At 39.5% G+C, this 22,301-nt stretch overlaps 2 protein-coding genes across 40 annotated transcripts in view; one reads left to right on the top strand and one right to left on the bottom strand.

The window, feature by feature from the left end:
• The window catches only part of SDCCAG8 (SHH signaling and ciliogenesis regulator SDCCAG8), a 243,024-nt gene extending 229,399 nt beyond the window's left edge, over positions 1 to 13,625 (bottom strand). For all 30 annotated transcript variants that reach the window (XM_055582141.1, XM_055582140.1, XM_055582139.1 and 27 more), the window contains exons 1-2: positions 13,370 to 13,625; positions 1,694 to 1,846 (exon numbers count right to left, since the gene is read on the bottom strand). In XM_055582141.1, coding sequence (XP_055438116.1) covers positions 1,694 to 1,846; positions 13,370 to 13,436 — 220 coding nt within the window. In that variant the 5' untranslated portion in view covers positions 13,437 to 13,625. The remainder of the gene's footprint in view (positions 1 to 1,693; positions 1,847 to 13,369) is intronic.
• A 678-nt stretch (positions 13,626 to 14,303) lies between these two features.
• Positions 14,304 to 22,301, top strand: part of CEP170 (centrosomal protein 170) — a 137,825-nt gene continuing 129,827 nt past the window's right edge. For 4 of the 10 annotated variants that reach the window (XM_055582115.1, XM_055582113.1, XM_055582116.1 and 1 more), the window contains exon 1: positions 14,305 to 14,539. The gene's annotated coding sequence lies outside the window, so the exon portion shown is untranslated. Of the gene's footprint in view, positions 14,540 to 22,301 lie in introns of all 10 variants that reach the window. The other 6 variants (XM_055582111.1, XM_055582112.1, XM_055582114.1 and 3 more) reach the window with 4 other exon arrangements.

The following is a 22,301-nucleotide window of genomic DNA, read 5'->3' on the forward strand; positions in this document are numbered from 1 at the left end:
ATAGGTTTATTCACCTTATTTTAAATCCATAGTTTATCATCACCCATCTATCCTTCCATCAGTCTAACAAATGTTTGTGTATTATGCATCACAAAATGTGCTATTGACAGACACAAAAACAAACATAAGAAAATCTCTATCATTTAAGAGGTAAGAATCCACTGAGCAAGAGATATATAACTAACAGATATAAAACAAGATTCAGTTCAGTTCAGTCAGTTCAGTCGCTCAGTCGTGTCTGACTCTTTGCGACCCCATGAATCGCAGCACGCCAGGCCTCCCTGTCCATCACAAACTCCTGGAGTTCACTCAGACTCATGTCTATCGAGTCAGTGATGCCATCCAGCCATCTCATCCTCTGTCGTCCCCTTCTCCTCCTGCCCCCAATCCCTCCCAGCATCAGAGTCTTTTCCAATGAGTCAACTCTTCGCATGAGGTGGCCAAAGGACTGGAGTTTCAGCTTTAGCATCAGTCCTTCCAAAGAAATCCCAGGACTGATCTCCTTCAGAATGGACTGGTTGGATCTCCTTGCAGTCCAAGGGACTCTCAAGAGTCTTCTCCAACACCACAGTTCAAAAGCATCAATTCTTCGGCGCTCAGCCTTCTTCACAGTGCAACTCTCACATCCATACATGACCACAGGAAAAACCATAGCCTTGACTAGACGGACCTTTGTTGGCAAAGTAATGTCTCTGCTTTTCAATATGCTATCTAGGTTGGTCATAACTTTCCTTCCAAGGAGTAAGCGTCTTTTAATTTCATGGCTGCAGTCACCATCTGCAGTGATTTTGGAGCCCCAAAAAAGAAAGTCTGACACTGTTTCCACTGTTTCTCCATCTATTTCCCATAAAGTGATGGGATCAGATGTCATGATCTTCGTTTTCTGAATGTTGAGCTTTAAGCCAACTTTTTCACTCTGCACTTTCATCAAGAGGCTTTTGAGTTCCTCTTCACTTTCTGCCATAAGGGTGGTGTCATCTGCATATCTGAAGTTATTGATACTTCTCGTGGCAATCTTGATTCCAGCTTGTGCTTCTTCCAGCCCAGCGTTTCTCATGATGTACTCTGCATAGAAGTTAAATAAGCAGGGTGACAATATACAGCCTTGATGTACTCCTTTTCCTATTTGGAACCAGTCTGTTGTTCCATGTCCAGTTTTAACTGTTGCTTCCTGACCTGCATATAGGTTTCTCAAGTGGCAGGTCAGGTGGTCTGGATTATAAGCTCTAAATCTACCTATAAGAAGCTCTAGGTCTACCTATAATGCTGTAAGAAGAGGAAGCACGTAACTGTGCCTGTTTTCACAGAGAAGAGAGTGTGAAGGATGTACAGGAGATCACCATGCAGAAAAGGGTGAGAAAAAAACAGTTTGAACACATGGCTCATGCAAAGCAGAGAAGCGTGACCATACGGTGGCATGAATAGAACATGGCTTGTAAGATGAATAGTTGAAAGGAAGATAGAAAACTGAGGCTGGAGAGGCAGCTTGGAATTACCTTAAGAAATCACTGCTTTGATATCCTATAGGCATAGGGAAGTCAAAGGGGAAAAGAAAAAGCAACGGAACTAGATTAGTTGCTTTGTGTTTCTTGACTAAAATCCTAGCAGTAGAGGACAGACTAGCGTCGTTACTATATGGAGTTTAAAGAATTCACTGTGTGTCATTCAGGTTAGGGCTGACATTCACACTTACCGGCGTGGCTGTGTTGTAGTTCTCGCCAGGCATTTTCAGCATCCTCATTTCCTACACTGGTGTTAAAAGAAGGATCTAGCATATCTTCTCCAACGGTGACATCACCTTCTCTCAGGGCACATTTCAACTGGTGAATGCTTCTATTTGCACGTTCTGCAATAGCACGATGAAAATCAGAGCCAGTGAAATCCAGGTGACCAAATGAACATGGACTTGAGAAGACATTTTCTAAAGGAAAAGCAAGCATTTCTGATACTTCGTGGGAGAAAAAAAAGCATAGCTTTGCTTCTAGCTTGCTGAGGAACATGCCAGAGGAAATGTGAGATGAAGTTCATAGGGCAGAGGTTAGACTTAATGATCTCTAAGCTCCCTGACACCACTGTGACTGACATTCACTGTATATAGCTCTACTGCCAAGGAGGACTGAATGGGAGAGCTTTCCCCCTCTTCACACTCCCAAACAGTAATTTCACAGGGGAGGTGCGATCCTGAGTCCTCAATGCCTAAGACTCCCCTACACCTTTTGGCACGGTGTGGATAGGCAAGACTGGCAAGAGGGATTCCACCACATCCAGTTCCTACCCAAAGAAGCCTCCTTGTCCCTGTGGGCCACATGGCCCTCTAGCATCAAGAGACAGCTGACCACCTGGCCTAGATCTGAACAAGATTTGAATAGCTGTTGTGCTTAGAGCAGTATAGTTGTACTTATATACTGTACTTAGTATAGCTGTACTTATATACTGCTGGCTGACTACATCTTATGTAGAAATTCTCGGTTACTATGCCTGATTACCCTTAGAATTGAAGTTTAAACTCACTACCACAGACTTAACATAAATAGTCTAAAATTAAGTATTTTAAGGTCTATTACTCTAGTAGTTCATCTCTAAAAACAGCCCCCAAACAACCCACCCTTACATCCTGTGCTCTCCCAGGTTGAAACTTGGTGGATCTGTAACCTGCACTCACCAAGAGAATGCACTGGAAGGAACACAACGCCTGGCCCGTCACATCTTTAAAATGTTTGGTAGCTGCTGCTTCTACCCTCTTGGAATGTTGGTTTTTGTGAGCCCCAAGCCACTAAGTAGGAAGTCTGGCTACCCTGCTAGAGAGACTCTGAAGAGGCCATGTGGAAAGGAGAGCCCCTGAGATCACCACAAGGAGAAGGAAAGAAGCCCAACCCCATTAACAGTCTGGCAGAGTCTCCTGATGACTCCAGTGCCAGAGGTCATCTACCCACAGTGCATGAAAGAGACTCGAAAACTGCCCAGCTGGAGTCTGGTAAAACCACAGATCTGTGAGAGACACTGAAAATGCTTTTGGTTGTTGGTTTCTGCCATCAAGCTTTAGAGTGACTTGAGTGTGTGTGGGGTGTGTGTGTGTATGTGTGTGTGCTTAATCGCTCAGTCATGTCCAACTCTTTGCGATCCCATTGATTGTAGCCTTCCAGGCTCCTCTGTCCATGGAAATCCTCTGGGCAAGAATACTGGAGTGGGTTGTGCTTGATAAGCAGCAAAAGGTAACTGAAATAATTATTCACTGAAATACTCACCCAAAAACATCTTTAGCAAAGGATCCAAGTCTTACATTAATAACAGAACTATATACTAATATAGTAACGATACTGTGCATGTATGCTCAGTCGCTACAGTGATGTCTCTTTCGTGACGCTATGAACCATAGCCCTCCAGGCTCCTCTGTCCATGGCATTCTCCAGGCAAGAATACTGGAGTGGGTTGCCACGCCCTCCTCCAGGGGATCTTCCCCACCCAAGATCAAACTTGCATCTACTGCACTGCAGGCAGATTCTTACAGGTGAGCCACTGGGGAAGCCCCAGTAATGATACTGTATTATATGTTAATATTATGATATACTAATGACACTAGACATGACATTACTAATAACTCTATCCTGTTTTATGGATTTTTTTACATGTATGACAACTGGAGAATCAGGCAATTGATGGGTAATTTCATTAGTTAAAGACCAGATACTTTTTCAGGTTTAAACTTGTTACTTCTGCTAATCTCTTATAATTAATTCTCCAGTTCCAATCTAGAAACATTAACTGTAACAAAAAATGTTCCTTTTACATTAGAGCTGAGACCCAGGTTTCAGTCATCATTTTTAAATGTTGACATCTGTATTTGAAAGTTATCATTAATTCATGTATTTATTAAATATTTATATACAGCTAACATAGAAATTTACATTAGAAAAAGGTGAATTCCCATGCAAGTTCATGTACTGCTATTATCTATCTCAAATGGATTCTATCAAAATAATTCTTAACATCTTCAGAGGAGACCTTTTTCTAAGTAAAATCTTTCCCTAATTCAGAGCAATGCATAACAATAACACCAATGAAGTTCTTTCTTCTGATCTAGGCCCTTTCTTGACAAGTTAGACCTACTTCTTCTTTTGTATTCAGGAGAAAAACTCCTCTTCTTTAATGCCTACAAGAGAATCCTAAGAAAGCTATAAAAATGAAAAATCTTTTCATTACCCCTCATGGATGAAAATATATTTATAAATATATATTCTACAGGACCTTGAAAAATAGATTCTATTTCCTTTAAGCTCATTAATTTGAATGTGTGAAACAGACAAAAATAACCAAAACTTAATAGAAAAAAATATTCTCTATCTTACAAAATCTCTAATATAGGTCCTTCACTTATAGCAACTCATTTTCCCCTTGAGTAAACTAACAAAAATAGGTCTTTCAGGTCAGGGTTCGATAATCTACACGAGACCCAATAAATTTATCACTGCAATTTTCTCCACACCAAATCCTATTTCCACACAAACCTTTCTCTGACAGGAATTTGGCATTGATAACTAACCAAGCCTGGCCTCCTTTTATTCCTCATGAGTTTTAAAAAGTCTAGATAAGATGCATTCCTGGTTTCAATAAAATGAGAAGCAGCAATATTTTTTTAGTAACTCAGTATTTTCTAAAGAGACAGGTTAAAGGAAAAGGAAATATCGAAGTGTTACAATTTTAGACTTATGCACTGATATCTATGAATAAAGCACTTATCTTTACTGCATCCATTAAAAGGAAACAAAGGGTTTGAATTACACTAAAAGTAGGCTCTGTGGAGCCATCAAATGACTTCATCTATAAGACAAAGGATAATTACTTATTTATACTTAATCTAACTAAAAGCTAACAAGCTATATTAGGAAAAGGAAAGGAAATCTGAAAAAAAAATGTGTACTTGAAAATTCCTACAGGTAGAGTTCTTTCATTAGCTTACAATAATGGTAGAGTTTTATGAGGCCATTTAATTCCTTTGCTGATATTCCTGTTTAATCTTTTAGAATTTTTAACATTTAAAGACAATGTGTTAAACTGTACTATGAAAATAGTACTTTGTGAAATATTAATATATTGAACTCAACAACTATCCCACTTTTCTTAGTGATTATACAAGGTCTGTGTTTTTTTGCAATGAATGACTTCAGTTGCTAGGATCAGAGACGAAGAGAAGGAATTTGCAAGAACTGTATCCTGAAACTAAAACTAAGGAGGTAAGTGATATTTTAAAGTCATTTCAAGAGTACATTTTAAAACATGCTAAACACTTTTCAAATACATACATACTAACATAATTATACACACTGCAACAGACAAACAGAGTTAATCCCTTGGAACAACAACACTCAGATCTTTCGAGACAGACAAAACCCCACTGCTTTTCAACTGGAGCCATTGTAACTGGTCTCATCATCCTTATTAAGAACACTACTCCCTAGATGCCATTAACTGCTGCTTCTTGTTGTTGTTTAGCTGCTAAGTCATTTCCGACTCTTTTGCGACCCCATGGACAGTAGCCTGCCAAGGATGGGATTTCCCAGGGAAGAACAGCGGAGTGGGTTGCCATGTCCTTCGCCAGGGGATCTTCCTGACCCAAAATAGAACCTGCATCTCCTGCATTGGCAGGTGCATTCTTTACCACTGAGCCACCAGGGAAGCCCTAACCCCATTCTGCTTACATGTAAGGAAACCAGATTAGATAGGAGGTTCCAGTTAGGGTTTCCTATCCCACTGTTAATGGGCATAGCTTTATCTATAACCACGAGTGGGGAAGAATACTCAGTTCCTCTTCTCTCCTGAGAGGATACTAACAGATTTCACAGTACATCCTGATTTCTTCTTCCCAGAATCAACCACAGGCTGAATACAAACTTAATTACAAATACAAACAGAAATAGAACCTCTATGTCCTACAGAATCGCATGAACATAAATGTAAGTAAATAATATTTCTGCTGGTTCACTATCCAAATATCAATCAATACAATGAGCACTGAAAAGGTTTTTAAGCTGCTGACTGCCAACAAATTTGTCTGTTTCATTCATTTTTATAATCTAGTTGCTCTACTTTCCAACTCCTAGCTCAACACTGAGCCTCTCTTCATCAAGATGTTTTTGAACAAAAAGAAAAATATGTCCTTGTATACCAAGGATCATCACTTACATACGTACTGTGAATTATTAATGTCTATATTCTCCATCTGTACTGGGAGATGTGAATGAGAATTATCCTGGTGACAAGGAGGCAGAACAGCACCCAATGAAGTGCCCAGCTGTCTCTGAGAAAACATGCAGTGAACCATACCTCCCCAGGCTAAGCATGAGGCGAGCTGCAATTCTCAAAACAAGCTTAGATCTGGGAAGACAAGCAGAAAAATGAAACCACGGCCAGATAAGAGACGCATGTGTCCATCCACACTTGACTGGGCCTCAGCTGGTTTGGGGGATTGTTGTCACTGTTTATTGGGGGACTAACAATTGATGTGACCAAGATGAAAACAACATTAATCCAAAATTAGAAAAACCAGTTCTGTAATTGGCAATTACAATGATTAAAGAGACTAAAAGTTGTATGTAGAAACTACAAAACTCAAAAAAATATACTATCGTAAGATTCTAATAGCTGAAAAATGTGTTAAAACTGGCTGGTATAAGAAGTGAAGGATAATCCAAATAAGAATATAAACATCTTTAAGAGCAGTGTCTGGAAGATCATTAATGATGGATGGATGTTGGGAAATCAAGACTGACTATATGCATTATGAGGGATGCACCTGGTTCTTTTTTTTTTTTTTTTTGGTACCAACTGAGAATACTTATGCACCTGTCACTTTCCTATTAAAGAAGTTATCCTAGCCAGACTGGCAGAACTTAGGTACAATTATCAGCCAAAACAATCTGTATCCTTAATTGTAATTATTCTCAAGCACGGTTCTCACAAAGCAAATGCTAAGAGTAATAACCTTTCTACTTCTAGATCGTGGTTCTCAGTCTCAGCACTATGGACATTTGGACTTGGTAATTCTTGACTCTAAGGGGATATGTTGTGTTTGTACAGCAGCATCCCTGGCCTCTACCCACTAGATACTGGTAAAACTCTCCCTGCCAGTTATGACAATCAAAAGTGCCTCCAGACATTACCAAATGTCTTCTGGATGGAAAAAAAAAAGTCACTCTGATTGATAACTGCTGGTTTATAGTAATAAAACAAGATAGCCAGTGCTCAGTTTTGAGGAGAGACTACCCACACTGCTACACCGGAACTACAGGCACAACTTGGTGAAAAGCAGTCAGGACATTGAGCTGTTCTACCACTGTGGGAGGCAGAGCACAACCCATTGCCATCACCACCAAGATGAGGCACTTCTGACCCCAGTGTCAGGAGCTGTCATACCTACTGTGATCAAGAACTTGAAATTGATCTTTAGTTTCATTTTGTTTCCAGGCCTAATACATGAAGCGATAGTTACACTCTAAGGCTATTTTTTAGAGCTTCTTTAGCAATCATTCCTTTAAATGTTCCAGTGGGCTTTGATGAAGCTCTCCAATAATCAAGGCTAAAGCAAGCACACAAGCATGTTTCAAGCTACCTTTCCTCCCTTTTGTCTCTCAGAGGAGTATCACTAAGTGAAAACTGGGAAAACCTTAGCATAAACTGGTGAAATGATCAGAGGTTGAGTCTTTTAAAAAAATCTCAAAAGCTTGAGAAACAAACTGGTCTCTTCTTTTCTGCACAAACATGTCTAAGAAGTGAAAATGCCCTTACAAACTTGTAGCACCAAACCATTGTTTTGGTTCTACATTATTTCATGGATGATTATTTACTTATAAAACATGCTTTGGGGGCTGCTAAATCCTGTCTTTTGTTTATTTTACCTCATTAGTTTTAGGGAGGAGAAAGTGGAAATGCTACTACTTTTTGGTATTCTGGTAAAAGAAATAGTCATAAAAGTTAAAACTACTAAGAACAGCCATGTAAGTATATAAAACAAAAAAAGAATATATGTAATTTAAATTTTATTAGCAAAAAAGTCATTAAATGTTTGAAAAATTTCATTTGCATTACCAATCCTTATTTATTAATAGCCAAATCATTGTATTTCTTGATTTTCATAATGAATGCTTCCGGGGCCTTTCTTCCACTGTTGCCTGTCTTGGTCTCAGTGAGGCTGATAGTTAAATAAGCAAACATTAGCCATAGACAATGTGTGTGAGTGTGCGCCTAAATATTTTAAAATTTTAGAACACATTTAAGAACAGAAAAAACAAAAAAGAAGAAGAAATACAAGTTTGATGAGTAAAACTGAGAAAAAGAGGAACTTTTACTTAAGTTATATACATGTTTCCTTAAGTCTGCCAAAGGTCCAGATGACATCACTGCTGGTTAATTCAGTGACCAAATTATGGACTAGTAAGATTAACATCAGCTTTCTACATATGTATCCTTCTCTGGGATGAAAAAAACAACAACAAACACTTGTTTATATTTTACTCATGTACAATTGGCACATCAGTATTATTTTCAGTTTTATCAAACTAAATCAACTAAGATCACCCCCCCCAAATTTTATATTTTCTTCCCATATTCAACTTCTCACTTTCCATGAACCTAGTTCCTTAATCTCATTAAGGAAACACAACTTTTTATCATTCATGTGATTCAATCCAGTGTTGATAAAAGGGACATTACAGATCTAGAGATCTGAGATAGTGGCTGAAGGGGAACCAAGCTCTCACATATTTTGCTTGACCCACATAGTATAGGATGAAGGGAAAAGAATAAAAGAAAGGGAAGGAAGAAAAGAGGGAAAGAGCAAGAAAGTAACTGCAATGTTTGCAGAAAAAGCATAAACTGCCCAGTTTGGCCATAGCCTCACTGTTCCCTAGTGTGTTCCACTGACTTCATCACACATTTTGTCATCTCCTAGGTTCCTACTGGCAATAATCCTACCTCCTAGTCCAAACTTTCATATTCCAGATGAGGAAACAAGAATCCAAGAACAGTTTATCAACTTGTCTAAGGGAACACAGATGGTTATTAGAAAAGCAACAGTAAGAATTGGAACTTGGATCCTAGTTTTGTATTCTTTTCTCTGACTCCATCATACTCTTCCATATATTCAGTCTAGAGCCTAAAATAACAAAACGTTGAAAGAAAAAGGAGGAATTATCATATAAAATGCATACAGAAAGTAAATGCTGCATTCCTGTTTCAGTGTAAGTTTGTTCCATTTCTTTATGCCCACTCAATCAAAGTGGCCAGGAAGTTGGAGAATAGGTGAGTAATGAATACAGGCATAAAACTGAATCCACAGCTAACACTGCAGCAACAGTCGAAACATAATTCAGTTGTTAAGGCTGGGACACTGAATTTCTAACAAGTTCTTGCCTTCTTTCCAACATCATATTACTACATTCAACAGTATAGAATTTAAACAGCCTGAATCTTCTGTTATACTATAACAGAACTAGTTTATTTTATACCTCATGACCTTTTACTATGATGTGTTAAATTTAGTGGAGGGGTATTTGCTATACTTCACAATTACCAATATAATTCTGTGGGTCTTGAATTTTAGATGCCTAAAGAGTGAATGAACACTTAACCATACTTGGGCAAGTCACATTTCATTCTAGATTAAACTGTGACTCCCAGGATACCTAGGATATGTTCACCACTGAAAATAAACTTTTAGATCATCTACGACGTAGGCATACATTACAGCATCTACTATGTAGGCATACATTACAGATCTGTAGGACAATGAAGCTTTCTGGTTTGTCTGCCAGAACTGTTACTTTGAAGAAGAGTCTTTTATACCATTCCAATTCTCAGTGAGGGCACAGACAATCCAAAGCAAGAATTATCCCCAGAGGGTGACTACATGTGAAAGGCATCAGGGAAAGAATGAGTGGTGAATATGGAGTCTGTAGATGGCTCCATTTCCATGGCTGCCATGGGATCATCAGACTCAAGCAGAGGTAAGAATTCACTTAAGTTTCAAAAGCAAGAAAGCAACACTGACTCTGCTTTTTACATCAGAACTTCAAATTCTTCATATACTACTCATATATTTCATATACTATTAACAGAACAGTTCCAAATACTATATTTAAGGTAAAGAAAAGAGGAAAAGCTATAAAAACAAGAAACTATCATGGGGAAACTATAAAACCATTTTGCATTTTTACATGTCTACTTCCTGGCTAAATACAAATGAAAGAATTAGTAATGATTACATGTATAGTTATTGAGTTAACCAGAGAAATAACTTGTGAGGAAAGATCAAGAATATGACCTTTTCTTTAAGAATGAACTAGACAAGACATTTTGGGGAAGTAATGGTGAGTAGGAAAAAACAAAAGAACTTTTTGCATTTTATCTGATTGTATAGTAACACAATTCTAGAGTTGTCAGACACAAATGCTTAAAATAATGAAGTTTCATATACTAAATAATGCCATCATACTGTGTTTATTCAGAAACACACATTTTGACTTTAAACGGGAATTATCCTATCTAAAAGTGGTCATTTATAATGTGTGAAGTGAAGAACTTCTGATCGTGCTTCTCTTCGGTATTAGTTCTGTTTTGTTTCCTTCCATAAGCTGTTATAGAAACTATTTAATAAATAAACATAAAAATTAAAATGCTACTAAATAAATGATAAGTGCTGAAAACCAATGAAAATTTCCTAGTTGCATTTCTCAATTTATTGTTACAACTATCATTAAAAATTAATAACAAACTTTTCTCTGCTTTGTTTGCTCTTGATTATGTTTTTACTGTCTTCTATTGTTATAACTTGCCTGGAAAATCCCATGGACGGAGGGGCCTGGTGGGCTGCAGTCCATGGGGTCGCTAGGAGTCAGACACGACTGAGCAACTTCACTTTATTTTTTCACTTTTATGCATTGGAGAAGGAAACGGCAACCCGCTCCAGTTTTCTTGCCTGGAGAATCCCAGGGACTGGGGAGCCTGGTGGGCTGCCGTCTATGGGGCTGCACAGAGATGGACACGACTGAAGCGACTTAGCAGCAGCAGCAGCATTGTTATAACACTAAATTTTTATTTCATTTTAAAATATCTTATCTTTGAATAAGAACTCTTCACTCTATAATTACTGAAAGCAGTATTGTGGGTATTAAATATATGAATTCCCTGGTGGCTCAGACGGTAAAGCGTCTGTCTACATACAATGCAGGAGGTTGTAGACTTCTACTACAATGTAGATTGTAGATTGAACTTCTCTGGGTTCGATCCCCTGGAGAAGGAAATGGCAATCCACTCCAGTACTATTGCCTGGAAAATCCCATGGACAGAGGAGCCTGGTAGGCTACAGTCCACAGGGTCACAAATAGTCGGAGACAACTATAACAGTTTGAAATTAACTGCATCAAAATGCCTAATATTAAATAGTCTCTTTAAATAAAGGTTCATACTAAGGTTAAAGGAGAAGAACTAGGAGGAACATAATGGAAAACAGAATTTTTTTTTAACCAACCTCAAAAATTAAATGCCACTGGTACTATCATTCTGCACAGTATTTTATTGTTTTCAAATGAAAAGTTATAAGTGGTTATTTCTGTATCTAACACCTCTTGAAACATCAGTAGGCTGATGAAGATATTCATCCAGACCAATGATTTTACTCTTGCAGTTTGAATACTGAGAATGTTGACAGTTTATAACACTGCTGACAGATGGAAACAATACGTAATAACCTTTCAAAGTCTAGACTCACTAGATTCAGGTCTCTTATCCCCTAAAAAAATCTTCATTTTGCCACAAGTACCAATTGTAAATTGCAGCTAACATTTAATGAGGGCTTATGTGTCAAGTACTGATCTTTACCCTTTTTTTTTTTTTTATCGTGATAATCTCTAGCTATTTTACTGTCCTTCACCCCATTAATCCAAAGTCTCCCTGAGGACAGTCACTTTGTCTAGTTTCTTATGATATCCCCAGCATGTGGTATGTCTAACGTATAGTAGGCACTAAATTAATGAGTCAACGTTTTAAATGCTTTAAATATTTTTAAAGCTGTTGGTCATGACCTAAAGGGTTAAGAAAATGCAAAGGAACAGAAAGTAGAGTGAATTACTTCTAGTAGAATAAATACCCTTTAATGAAACTTTTATTTTAGTCTGTATGCATGCGCGCATGTTTAGTGGCTAAGTTGTGTCCAACTCTTTACGACTGTATGGATAGTAGCCTGCCAAACTCCTCTGTCCATGAGATTTCCCAGGCAAGAAAACTGGAGTGGGTTGCCATTTCCTTCTCCAGGGAACCATTCTGACCCAGGTATCAAAGTCCCTTCTCCTGTGTTTTATGCATTGGCAGGCAAGTTCTTTACCACTAAGTCACCTGGGAAGCCCCAAGCCTATATGAATACGACCCATATAAAAGATATTTTTACTTACGGCTAAGAGTTAAAAAAAAGTCTGAAGAATCACTGCTTTATTTGAATTATTTCATTTGCTCCTCACAAGAACCATGTAGATAATATCATAACTTCTACCTTAAAATAAGAGAAATGAGGTTTTCTAGATGTTATATGTGATGTTCAAGATGATAGACTACGTCACTTTTATTAATGATGTCACGATTACTATTAGTGAAACTTTAGTTAATTCAGATTTTCTTATGATACTCATAGGGTACTATAGTAAGAAAATCTGAATTAACTAAATAAAGTTTCAGTAATAGTAACTGAGACATGATTAATAAAGACAAACATAGGCTTTCAAGGCAGACAAGTCTGACTGAATTTAATACCTGGCTCTGCCACTAACCAGCTATGTTGGCTTTGGCCTAACTTAACCTCTTTGACCTCTATTTCCCCATGTGTAGAAGAGGGACAGTCATAAGGTTGTAAGTTTTTAAGTGATTTAATGTATGTAAATAGCCTAGACCACTAAATAGAAGCTGTTGTAATTAAAATAATTATTACTGGGTTCCCCGCCCCCCGGGTCCAATAAATCCCATTCAATTTTACACATATTTTGAATGTGTAAAGAGCGCATCAGGAATTTACTGGACTATAAAGAGAGGTATGAGAACTGGACAGAACAGGCATAGAGCCGTCCAAGAGTTTCTGCGGGCCTCAGGTAAAAAAGATGCCCAAGACAGTCAGGGAGTTGGTTCAGGTCACTATGGGAATCAAGGGAAACGACGCTGCTTAAACGTAAAAACAAACACAACTATTTAATCCTTCCACAGCAACATCCATCTTCTTTCTCTGCAGTCTGGCAAAGGCTGAACCAAGGTGTCAAGAATCGTACCAGGTCATCTCCCAGCCACGAGGTCCTGGTATCAAGGGGCTAGGGCACAGAGGTTCGGAGAAACTCACCCCGGAGACTACGTTGATACTGCCCCAGAATCTCCTCCAGGGTAGAGTTCTCCGGGGACTTCGCCATGCACACACTCGGGGGCCACAGATGGAAGTTGCGTGGGGAAGTGTCCAGTGTCCTCCCCTCCAAGAATAAGAGGCCTCAGCCCCCACGATGCGCCTGCCTGCTTCCTGCAGCTGCTGTCACAGGCGAGCAAGGAATCCCGGAGATTTCGGGCCTTTTTCCACCCTCGGGCCCTCGTGGTGGACGTCGGAAACTGTAGTCCTCAGTGTCTAAGTCTACAGTCTCGAAGTTCCTACGAACCCGCCCAAAGACTACAATTCCCAGAGGGCAACGCGCTCGAAGCTCACGCTTTGGCGGTTTGGCGACCAGATCCGGTTGCCAAGAGACTGTTTGGAGGCTCCGCCCATTTCTGTAGCCCAGTCAGGCTTAGTCCTGCCTTCATCCCATCCTGCTGTCTGGACCACCTAACTGACAGAATGGGCTCGTTGAAAGGCTTTATTCATTCTTCTAAATTCACTAATATGCAGTTGATCCTTGAGGATTCTCAACAGCGCAAATAACGAGCTCCTACACCCTTCAGCCTCAACATCTCTCAACTCTGCTAAATAAATTTTCAAGAAAAAGCTCTGAATTTCCCAAACGGTGTAGATCGTGAAAGCGGCTGACACTCGCAATCTTATCAAGCCCAGCGACCCGACAGCAGCTTGGAGTTGGCGCACTGCCCGCTGGGAACTGTAGTCCCAGCCCTTTGCGGTCCCAGCTAAAGCCCGGGTCCTGTTCATTGTTGAAGCAGGTCTTCGGCGTACGCCTGCGCAGTCAGCAGCTGGAGAGGCCTGCGGTTGAGACCCCCCCCCGCACAACTCCTTTTCATTGTCTGTGCTCGGCGCCTGCGCAGTAGGAGTTCGCCGGGACTGGGCCGGAGCAGGGGTAGGGCCGGGCTCCTCGCCCTCTCCCCAGGCGCCTGCGCACTGAGCGGCCGCTCCTTGCCGTTACCGCTATGTGCGGAGCGTGTGTGGAATAACGTTATTGCCCAGCAGCGCCGAGGGGCCCAGAGCTCGACCGCGGCGGCGGCGGCGACGACGACAGGGTGGGGGAGGACGCTTGCGAAAGACTCACGGGACGCGGCGCGCCCCGCCCCCCCGTCCGGTCCCTCTCAGCAGTGAGGGGTAAGTGATGCGCTCTGATGCCGTCGCCGCCGCCTTTCCACACCCTGCTCTTCGGGTTTGCAGCGGGGGCTCGGGCGCGGCCCGCAGCGGGCGAGGGTGCGGGCCAGCGGCGAGGGGCGCTTCCCCGAGGCTCCGCGCGCCGCCCCCTCCCCCGGACCTGGGACTCGGCGGGGACGCCCATCCCCCCAACAGTTCCCCCCTCCCCCGACCCCCAACCCCGCGTCCAGAGGCCCGGCTTCCCTTGCTAGTGTCCACGTATTGAGTCGTCTTTGGCTGTCTTGGCTTTGTGCAGCCCCCTCCGCCCGAGCTGTTTGCAGGGGTACGGGCGGAGCAGTGGAGGGAATGGCTGCGCTGCAGCTGGAGAAGGGGTTTTTTCCCGGTCTGAGCAGCTCCCGGTGTCGACCCTTTTTGTGTGGTTGGTTTTGGGGTGTGGGGCGGTTTGGAGAGGTTTGGCAAAGAGCATTTTGGACGTGGTGGGAGGGCGTGGAAGATGTGGTGTCAGTCAGCCCGCCGGGCCACAGCACCCGCGCAGGCTGTGGCTCCGTAGTAACCCGGGGGAGGAGAGAGTGGCTTCCTGTCGACTTCATTGTCCTGAGATTCTAATGTGGGCTTTGGTATGGGTCCCTTCATTTCTTCCAGAGAAAGAAGAATTAGCAGCTGCCTAACCAGGGGCGGGAAGATGTGGGATTTGGATCCTAAGTCATAAAATCTGTTTTTTGGGGTTTTTTTTTTAGTGTTTAGAGGAGTTTTGTTTTGTTTTGTTTTGAGAATGTAAGCTCCAGGAAGGCAGGGACAGTGCCTATCCAAGCATTGCCAAGGTGATCCATGTAAAATTAATAGATCACGATGAAGAAAGGACTAGGAAGGACCTGACGACAAAGCTGTTTGTGTAGCAGGAAGATGAACCAGCAGAATGTTTTTTCATTGGGTGGGTAACGCATTCACGTTCCTAAGGGAGTAGGGTAGGATACATCTTTCCGTTTTGTTTTTTAAGCATTCAAAATTAAAAATAGGCCTGGTACATTTCTGTTTCTGAATTTTTAAATGCATGGTTTTATTCTGAATTTTTAAATGCATGGTTTTATTCTCTTAATGAAAATTTACCCGCTTGGGAGAAATGCAGTGAAGTAGATGATGTACTTGATTGAAAATGCATCGTTTAAAATGATTTTATTGTTAAGCTTACAGTGCATACAGTCGTTTACTGGCATTAAAACCAGCAAAAGAGATTGAAGCAGGAAGGGGAGGACCCGGTGGAGGAATGATGTGAAAGGAGGGAGTTACATTATGAATACAGTATCCAGATCTTCACTAATATAACCTTAGCGGGGCATGTGCAATGATTTAGGAATTCTACTCTGGAAATACTACATTGCACGTTACAAACCATTTTTATTTTTTTGCCATGTCTTTAAATAGTAAAACCAGTGCTGCTTTTACTTTTTCCTAACTGTTAATTTTGTAGAATTTTTTTTTGTTTTAAAACTGAAAAATCTAAATGCACTTGACAGAGACGGAGGAAGATACTAAAACTTGAAAACTCAACTGATTTGTATGTCCAAGCCCAACTGCTAAAGAAAGGCAGAGTCAGATAAAACCAAGGTCTTTTTTGCAATGTGCTCTTTCATCCGTGTCCCTTGGTCCCCCTACCCTGTCAAAATTGTGCAATGCTTTTCTGCGTGCTCTTTTGAGTTGTCTGTGACAGTCAAGTTTATTAATACCTCATAGTTGTATTAGTCTAGTCTTTTCTTTTGATATAAAAGTAATACTAATGAAGAGGAACTTTAATTTCGTAAATTAACTTTCTGATACAGGAAAAGAGGCCTTAAAGTGGACTTTTCATAAAAACAGAAACTGTTGGAATTTCCCCCCTACTTCATATTAGTAACCATATTTTAATGTTATCTTCTGCTATTCAATACTATTTTATAATATGATCAACTCTATATAAACTGTTAAAAATGAAATTGCTCCATAGGAACTCATGAAGTTCATCAGTCTTAAATTCAGTGAATTGTGTTATATTCAAGTTAAACAAGAGCTTACTGTTTGAGGGAAGAAAATTCACATTGAACTTGTTTATTAAAATTATGCTCTTTTATTCAGTTGATTTTGCAATAAAGTGGTTTTATTGTCTTATACTTTTTATCCTTTAGTTCTACATTGTATTTTGATAGACTTTTAAAAGAGAATTAGTATGTCTCTTAAATTTCATCTTACTTAAAAATAATCTGTAATTAAATTCACCATGTGGAATTAAATCAAACTTGAAATGTATTCTACTTTTAAATTTAATGGTGTGCTAAAATTACTTTAATTATGGAAGTAAATAACCATCTGCATGTTTTCCAACTTTACACTATAAAATTATCATACATTGTGTCTATTAGCATGAATATCTAGGTGATTTTAAAAACCTTGTGCTTAAGGATTTGTTTTATTTGTTCCAAGTATCAGTTTCTTGTTTCCTTCTATCTCTTTAAAAAAACCCAAAAGCCTCCCAAAACTAGTTTTATTGCTGCATCTGATAGTGATCAGCTATCACTCATCTAGTAGTAAATACTGTATATGTTTAAACTTGTTGTCAGTATGATTTTTACTCAACAAAATTCTGTCCCTGAAAAATAACTTTGTATTTTAATTAATGTGTAGTGATTTTCTTTTCTTTATCATGAACATTGAGGGGATAAGCAGTATACTGTGCTTATAAATATCTTAACAGACAGCATGGTATTAAACTGCCAACTGAAATATCTGTATAGTTGTGAATTATTCTGCAAGTATATAAGAAAAGAATTGCATACTGTCTGAAAAAAATTTGGTGGATAAATATTATTGACTGAAGCATTACGTGTTGATGTGTTTCAGTAAGAAATGAGTTTCCTCTAATGGGGAGAAACCTCAGACTATTTTTATTTCATAAACCTTTATTAATAACTAAGATTTCTAATAACTACCTTTGGTGAAATGGGTCTTTATTTACTCAAATATTTCTCAAGGGAAGTGCTCAGCAATGAGTTAGCCAGTGTAGGCTGTCTAAAAGATAAAAGAGTAAGAAAACATCTGTCGGTAGTCGTTGTTTGGTTGCTAAGTCGTGTCTGACTCTTTGTGACCGTATGGACTGCAGCATGCCAGGCTTCCGTGTCCTTCACTATCTCCCGGAGTTTGTTAAACTCATGTCCATTGAGTTGGTGATGCCATCCAACCATCTTATCCTCTGTCGGCCCCTTCTCCTCCTGCCCTAAGTCTTTCCCAGCATCAGGGTCTTTTCCAATGATTTAGCTCTTCGCATCAGGTGTCCAGAGTATTGGAACTTCAATTTCAGCATCAGTCCTTTTAGTGAATATTCAGGGTTGATTTCCTTTAGCATTGACTGGTTTGATCTCCTTGCCCTCTGGTAGTATGTTTGATTAAATTGGATATATAGTCCAGTTTAGTTGAAATGATTATGCAACAGTATGTTTTTTGGGCAAAATGAATGACATAGCTGATATGTACTAAAGTAAACCCCACTCCTGTTCAGAGGTAGAAAGGAAACCAACAAAAGCAAGGTTATAGAAATTTCTTTCATCCAATAGAGATTATGCGAAGCATAGACATAGAAATGAATTCCAAGCATGCATTACATAGGTTTGAAAAACAAAAAACACAGCAGAGAACAAGTTATTATTTAAGTGTATTGGTGGCTAACAAATAATATAGAAAATACTACCCTTTGGAACATAATATTTACGGAATATGAGTAACGTATGTGTGTGCTTAGTTGTTCAGTCATGTCCTGACTCTGCAACCCCATGAACTATAGCCCACCAGGCTCCTCTTTTCATAGGATTCTCCAGGCAATGAGTAATACTTACTGTGTATTGAGTACCTACAAAGTGCCAGGCATTTTGTGTGTCTCTGTGTAATTCATGCAGCTGTTGTATAAGTAAGTATTATTTTACACTTAAAGTTGAAAATACTTGAGGTCCTGAGTTAGTGAATAATTTTACCTCTGTGTCATTCATTACTCAGTGGTAAAGCCTATTAACTGAACCTTTGTCTTTTTGACTGAAGCCAAAATTGTTTTCACTCATCTTTTTCAGTAAGTTAAAAAAATAACATTTATTTCCTTCTAATTCACATTATTTTAGAATCAGAGGAGACTTTAGAAGTCATCTCAAATGATGTGCCATTTATTACTAATCCCTGAGATCTTACTGAGCCCACCTTCTCCATGAGGAACACTTCCATGAACAAATGGCCATAGGATGGCTAATTTAGCTTTTGAAAATTATAATAGAAAGCTCTTATTTAAACTGAGCTAGTATCTGCATTACTATGTAACTTATTCTATTGGTTATAGTTCTTTTGTTAGATACAGTAAGGTCTTTCTCAATATAGGGTTTTCCCTTTTCTAAATCAAATCTGCAACCTCTACAATTTCATATGATACAGTTTCCTTTACCTTCCTCATCTCTATCACTAGATAACTATCAGTCAGTTTCGTCAGTGCTGTTGTTTTTTGTTCTGATTCTGTTTCCACATTTAGTTCTGCAGTTGTGGTCTGAACGCAGTGTAGTGAAATTATCCCTTTCCTTAATTCGAGCCATTCAGTTGTGTTTACAGTCTAAAATTGTGTTAACTCCAACAACGGTAATATCTTACCAGTTCTAAGCAGAAAAATGCTCTGTGGCTTTTCAAGTTATATTTATCCAATTCAAGGGATTATTTTCTTTTTTACATTCTGTATTTCTACTTTTCTAATGTTAAAATGACCTTTTTTTATGAAATGATAGTGTTGGTAGGTAGTAAGTTTCTTTTGATTATTAGTCTTTGGGTTTTGTTTTTGTGTTCTTAAACAATAAAAAGTTGGCCTTCTGTTATTTCGCATTTTGTTTCTTAGAAAAATTTGTCTGGAAATCACTGATGTGGTCAATATAAACATGCACCTTTTTTATGTTAGGCTCTTTCCCATTCTGAATATACATGTAGATAATGTTTTTAAGCAATGTTTACCTTTAGCCCTTTTAAATATCATCTAATTGAAGGTAGTTAAAACTTGAGATTTTCTTGAATAATGATTCTGTCATCCAAGGGATTAGCTTCTCTTCCTGGCTTTTTGACATTTATAAATTTAACAAGCAAGCCCTCTTATGTCTTTATCCTGCGCATGTATTAGATATAGCCAAGGACATACCATGCAAATTTATAAATAGAAAAAAAGTTACATAAAATATGCTGGAGGAGAAAGGTCACCTTTGTGTGTGTGTCAACAAGGATAATGAAAACCATTTGAATGTTTTGTTTGTTTGTTTTTAATTAAACGGAAAATCATTATATCCTCTAGTACTAAGGGAGTTGGTTGAAGCTTACTGTCTGGTGTGGATGTGGATAATTATATAAAGTCAAGCATAGATGCTGTGAATAAAAGTAAATCAGAGTAAAGGGATAGAGAGTGATGGACTGCTATTTTTTTATGTATTCTTAAGTAGTCATTCACATGGCACATTAAAATGGTCCAAAAAAATCAAACTATTTGAAAAATAATGTGAAAAATCCTCTCACCCATCCACCTTATCTGCTGACTTAACCACTTCTCCCAGTCTAATAGGTAACTTTTTAATGTATCTTTCCAGTGAATTTTTTTCAATTTAAGTAAATATTGTATATACTTTTATACTATTTACCCTCTTTTACACAAAGATAGCCTCTTTATACAATAGGCTTCAGTAATACGTGAACCTTGAACTTGCAGATGTTCAAGCTGGTTTTAGAAAAGGCAGAGGAACCAGAGATCAAATTGCCAACATCTGCTGGATCATCGAAAAAGCAAGAGAGTTCCAGAAAAACATCTATGTCTGCTTTATTGACTATGCCAAAGCCTTTGACTGTGTGGATCACAATAAAGTGTGGAAAATTCTTCAAGAGATGGGAATACCACACCACCTGACCTGGCTCTTGAGAAACCTATATGCAGGTCAGGAAGCAACAGTTAGAACTGGACATGGAACAACAGACTGGTTCCAAATAGGAAAAGGAGTACATCAAGGCTGTATATTGTCACCCTGCTTATTTAACTTATATGCAGAGTACATCATGAGAAACACTGGGCTAGAAGAAGCACAAGCTGGAATCAAGATAGCCGGGAGAAGTATCAATAACCTCAGATATGCAGATGACACCACCCTTCTGGCAGAAAGTGAAGAGGAACTCAAAAGCCTCTTGATGAAAGTGAAAGTGGAGAGTGAAAAAGTTGGCTTAAAGCTCAACATTCAGAAAATGAAGATCATGGCATCCGGTCCTATCAATTCATGGGAAATAGATGGGAAAACAGTGGAAACAGTGTCAGACTTTATTTTTTTGGGCTCCAGAATCACTGCAGATGGTGACTGCAGCCATGAAATTAAAAGACGCTTACTCCTTGGAAGAAAAGTTATGACCAACCAAATAGCATATTGAAAAGCAGAGACATTACTTTGCCAACAAAGGTCCATCTAGTCAAGGCTATGGGTTTTCCAGTGGTCATGTATGGATGTGAGAGTTGGACTGTGAAGAAAGCTGAGCGCCAAAGAATTGATGCTTTTGAACTGTGGTGTTGGAGAAGACTCTCCAGAGTCCCTTGGGCTGCAAGGAGATCCAATCAGTCCATTCTGAAGGAGATCAGCCCTGGGATTTCTTTGGAAGGAATGATGCTAAAGCTGAAACTGCAGTACTTTGGCCACCTCATGTGAAGAGTTGACTCATTGGAAAAGACTCTGATGCTGAGAGGGATTGGGGGCAAGAGGAGAAGGGGACAACAGAGGATGAGACAGCTGGATGGCATCATAGACTCAATAGACATGAGTTTGAGTGAACTCTGGGAGTTGGTGATGGACAGGGAGGCCTGGCGTGCTGCGATTCATGGGGTCACAAAGAGTCGGACATGACTGAGCGACTGAACTGAACTGAACTGCATCTTGAGAGCTACTATTTTAGAGACTGGTTAGGTAATATCACTCTTTGAGAAAGTAACTGCAGCCATGAAATTAAAAGATGCTTGCTCCTTGGAAGGAAAGCAATGACAAACCTGTGCTAAGTCATTTCAGTCATGTCTCTTTGTGACCCTATGGACTGTAGCCCACCAGGCTCCTCTGTCCATGGGATTCCCCAGGCAAGAATACTGGAGTGGGTTGCCATGCCCTCCTGCAGAGGATCTTTCCTATTTAGGGACAGAACCAGGCTCTCTTATGTCTCTTGCAATCGTGGATATTTACCATTAGTGCCTCCTGGCAAGCCCCTGACAAAACTAGACAGTGTATTAAAAAGCAGAGACATCACTTTGCCAACAAAGGTCCACATAGCAAAGCTATGGTTTTTCCAGTAGTCATGTATAGATGTGAGAGTTGGACCATAAAGAAGGCTAAGCCGAAGAATTGATGCTTTTGAATTGTGGTACTGGACAAGACTCTTGAGAGTCCTTTGGACTGCAAGGAGTTCAAACCAGTCAATCTTAAAGGAAATCAACCTTGAATATTCATTAGAAGGACTGTTGCTGACGCTAAAACTCCAATACTTTGGCCTCCTAATGCGAAGAGCCGACTCATTGCAAAAGACCCTCATGCTGGAAAAGATTGAAGGCAAAAGGAGAAGGAAGTGGCAGAGAATGAGATGGTTAGATAGCGTCACCAACTCAATAGACATGAATTTGAGCAAACTCCAGGAGATAGTGAAGGCTTGTCTTGCTGCAGTCCATGAGGTTGCAAAGAGCCAGACACGACTTAGCGACTGAACAGCAACAACA

The sequence above is a fragment of the Bubalus kerabau genome, chromosome 5 (assembly GCF_029407905.1).
Source record: "Bubalus kerabau isolate K-KA32 ecotype Philippines breed swamp buffalo chromosome 5, PCC_UOA_SB_1v2, whole genome shotgun sequence".
NCBI lineage: Eukaryota > Metazoa > Chordata > Mammalia > Artiodactyla > Bovidae > Bubalus > Bubalus kerabau.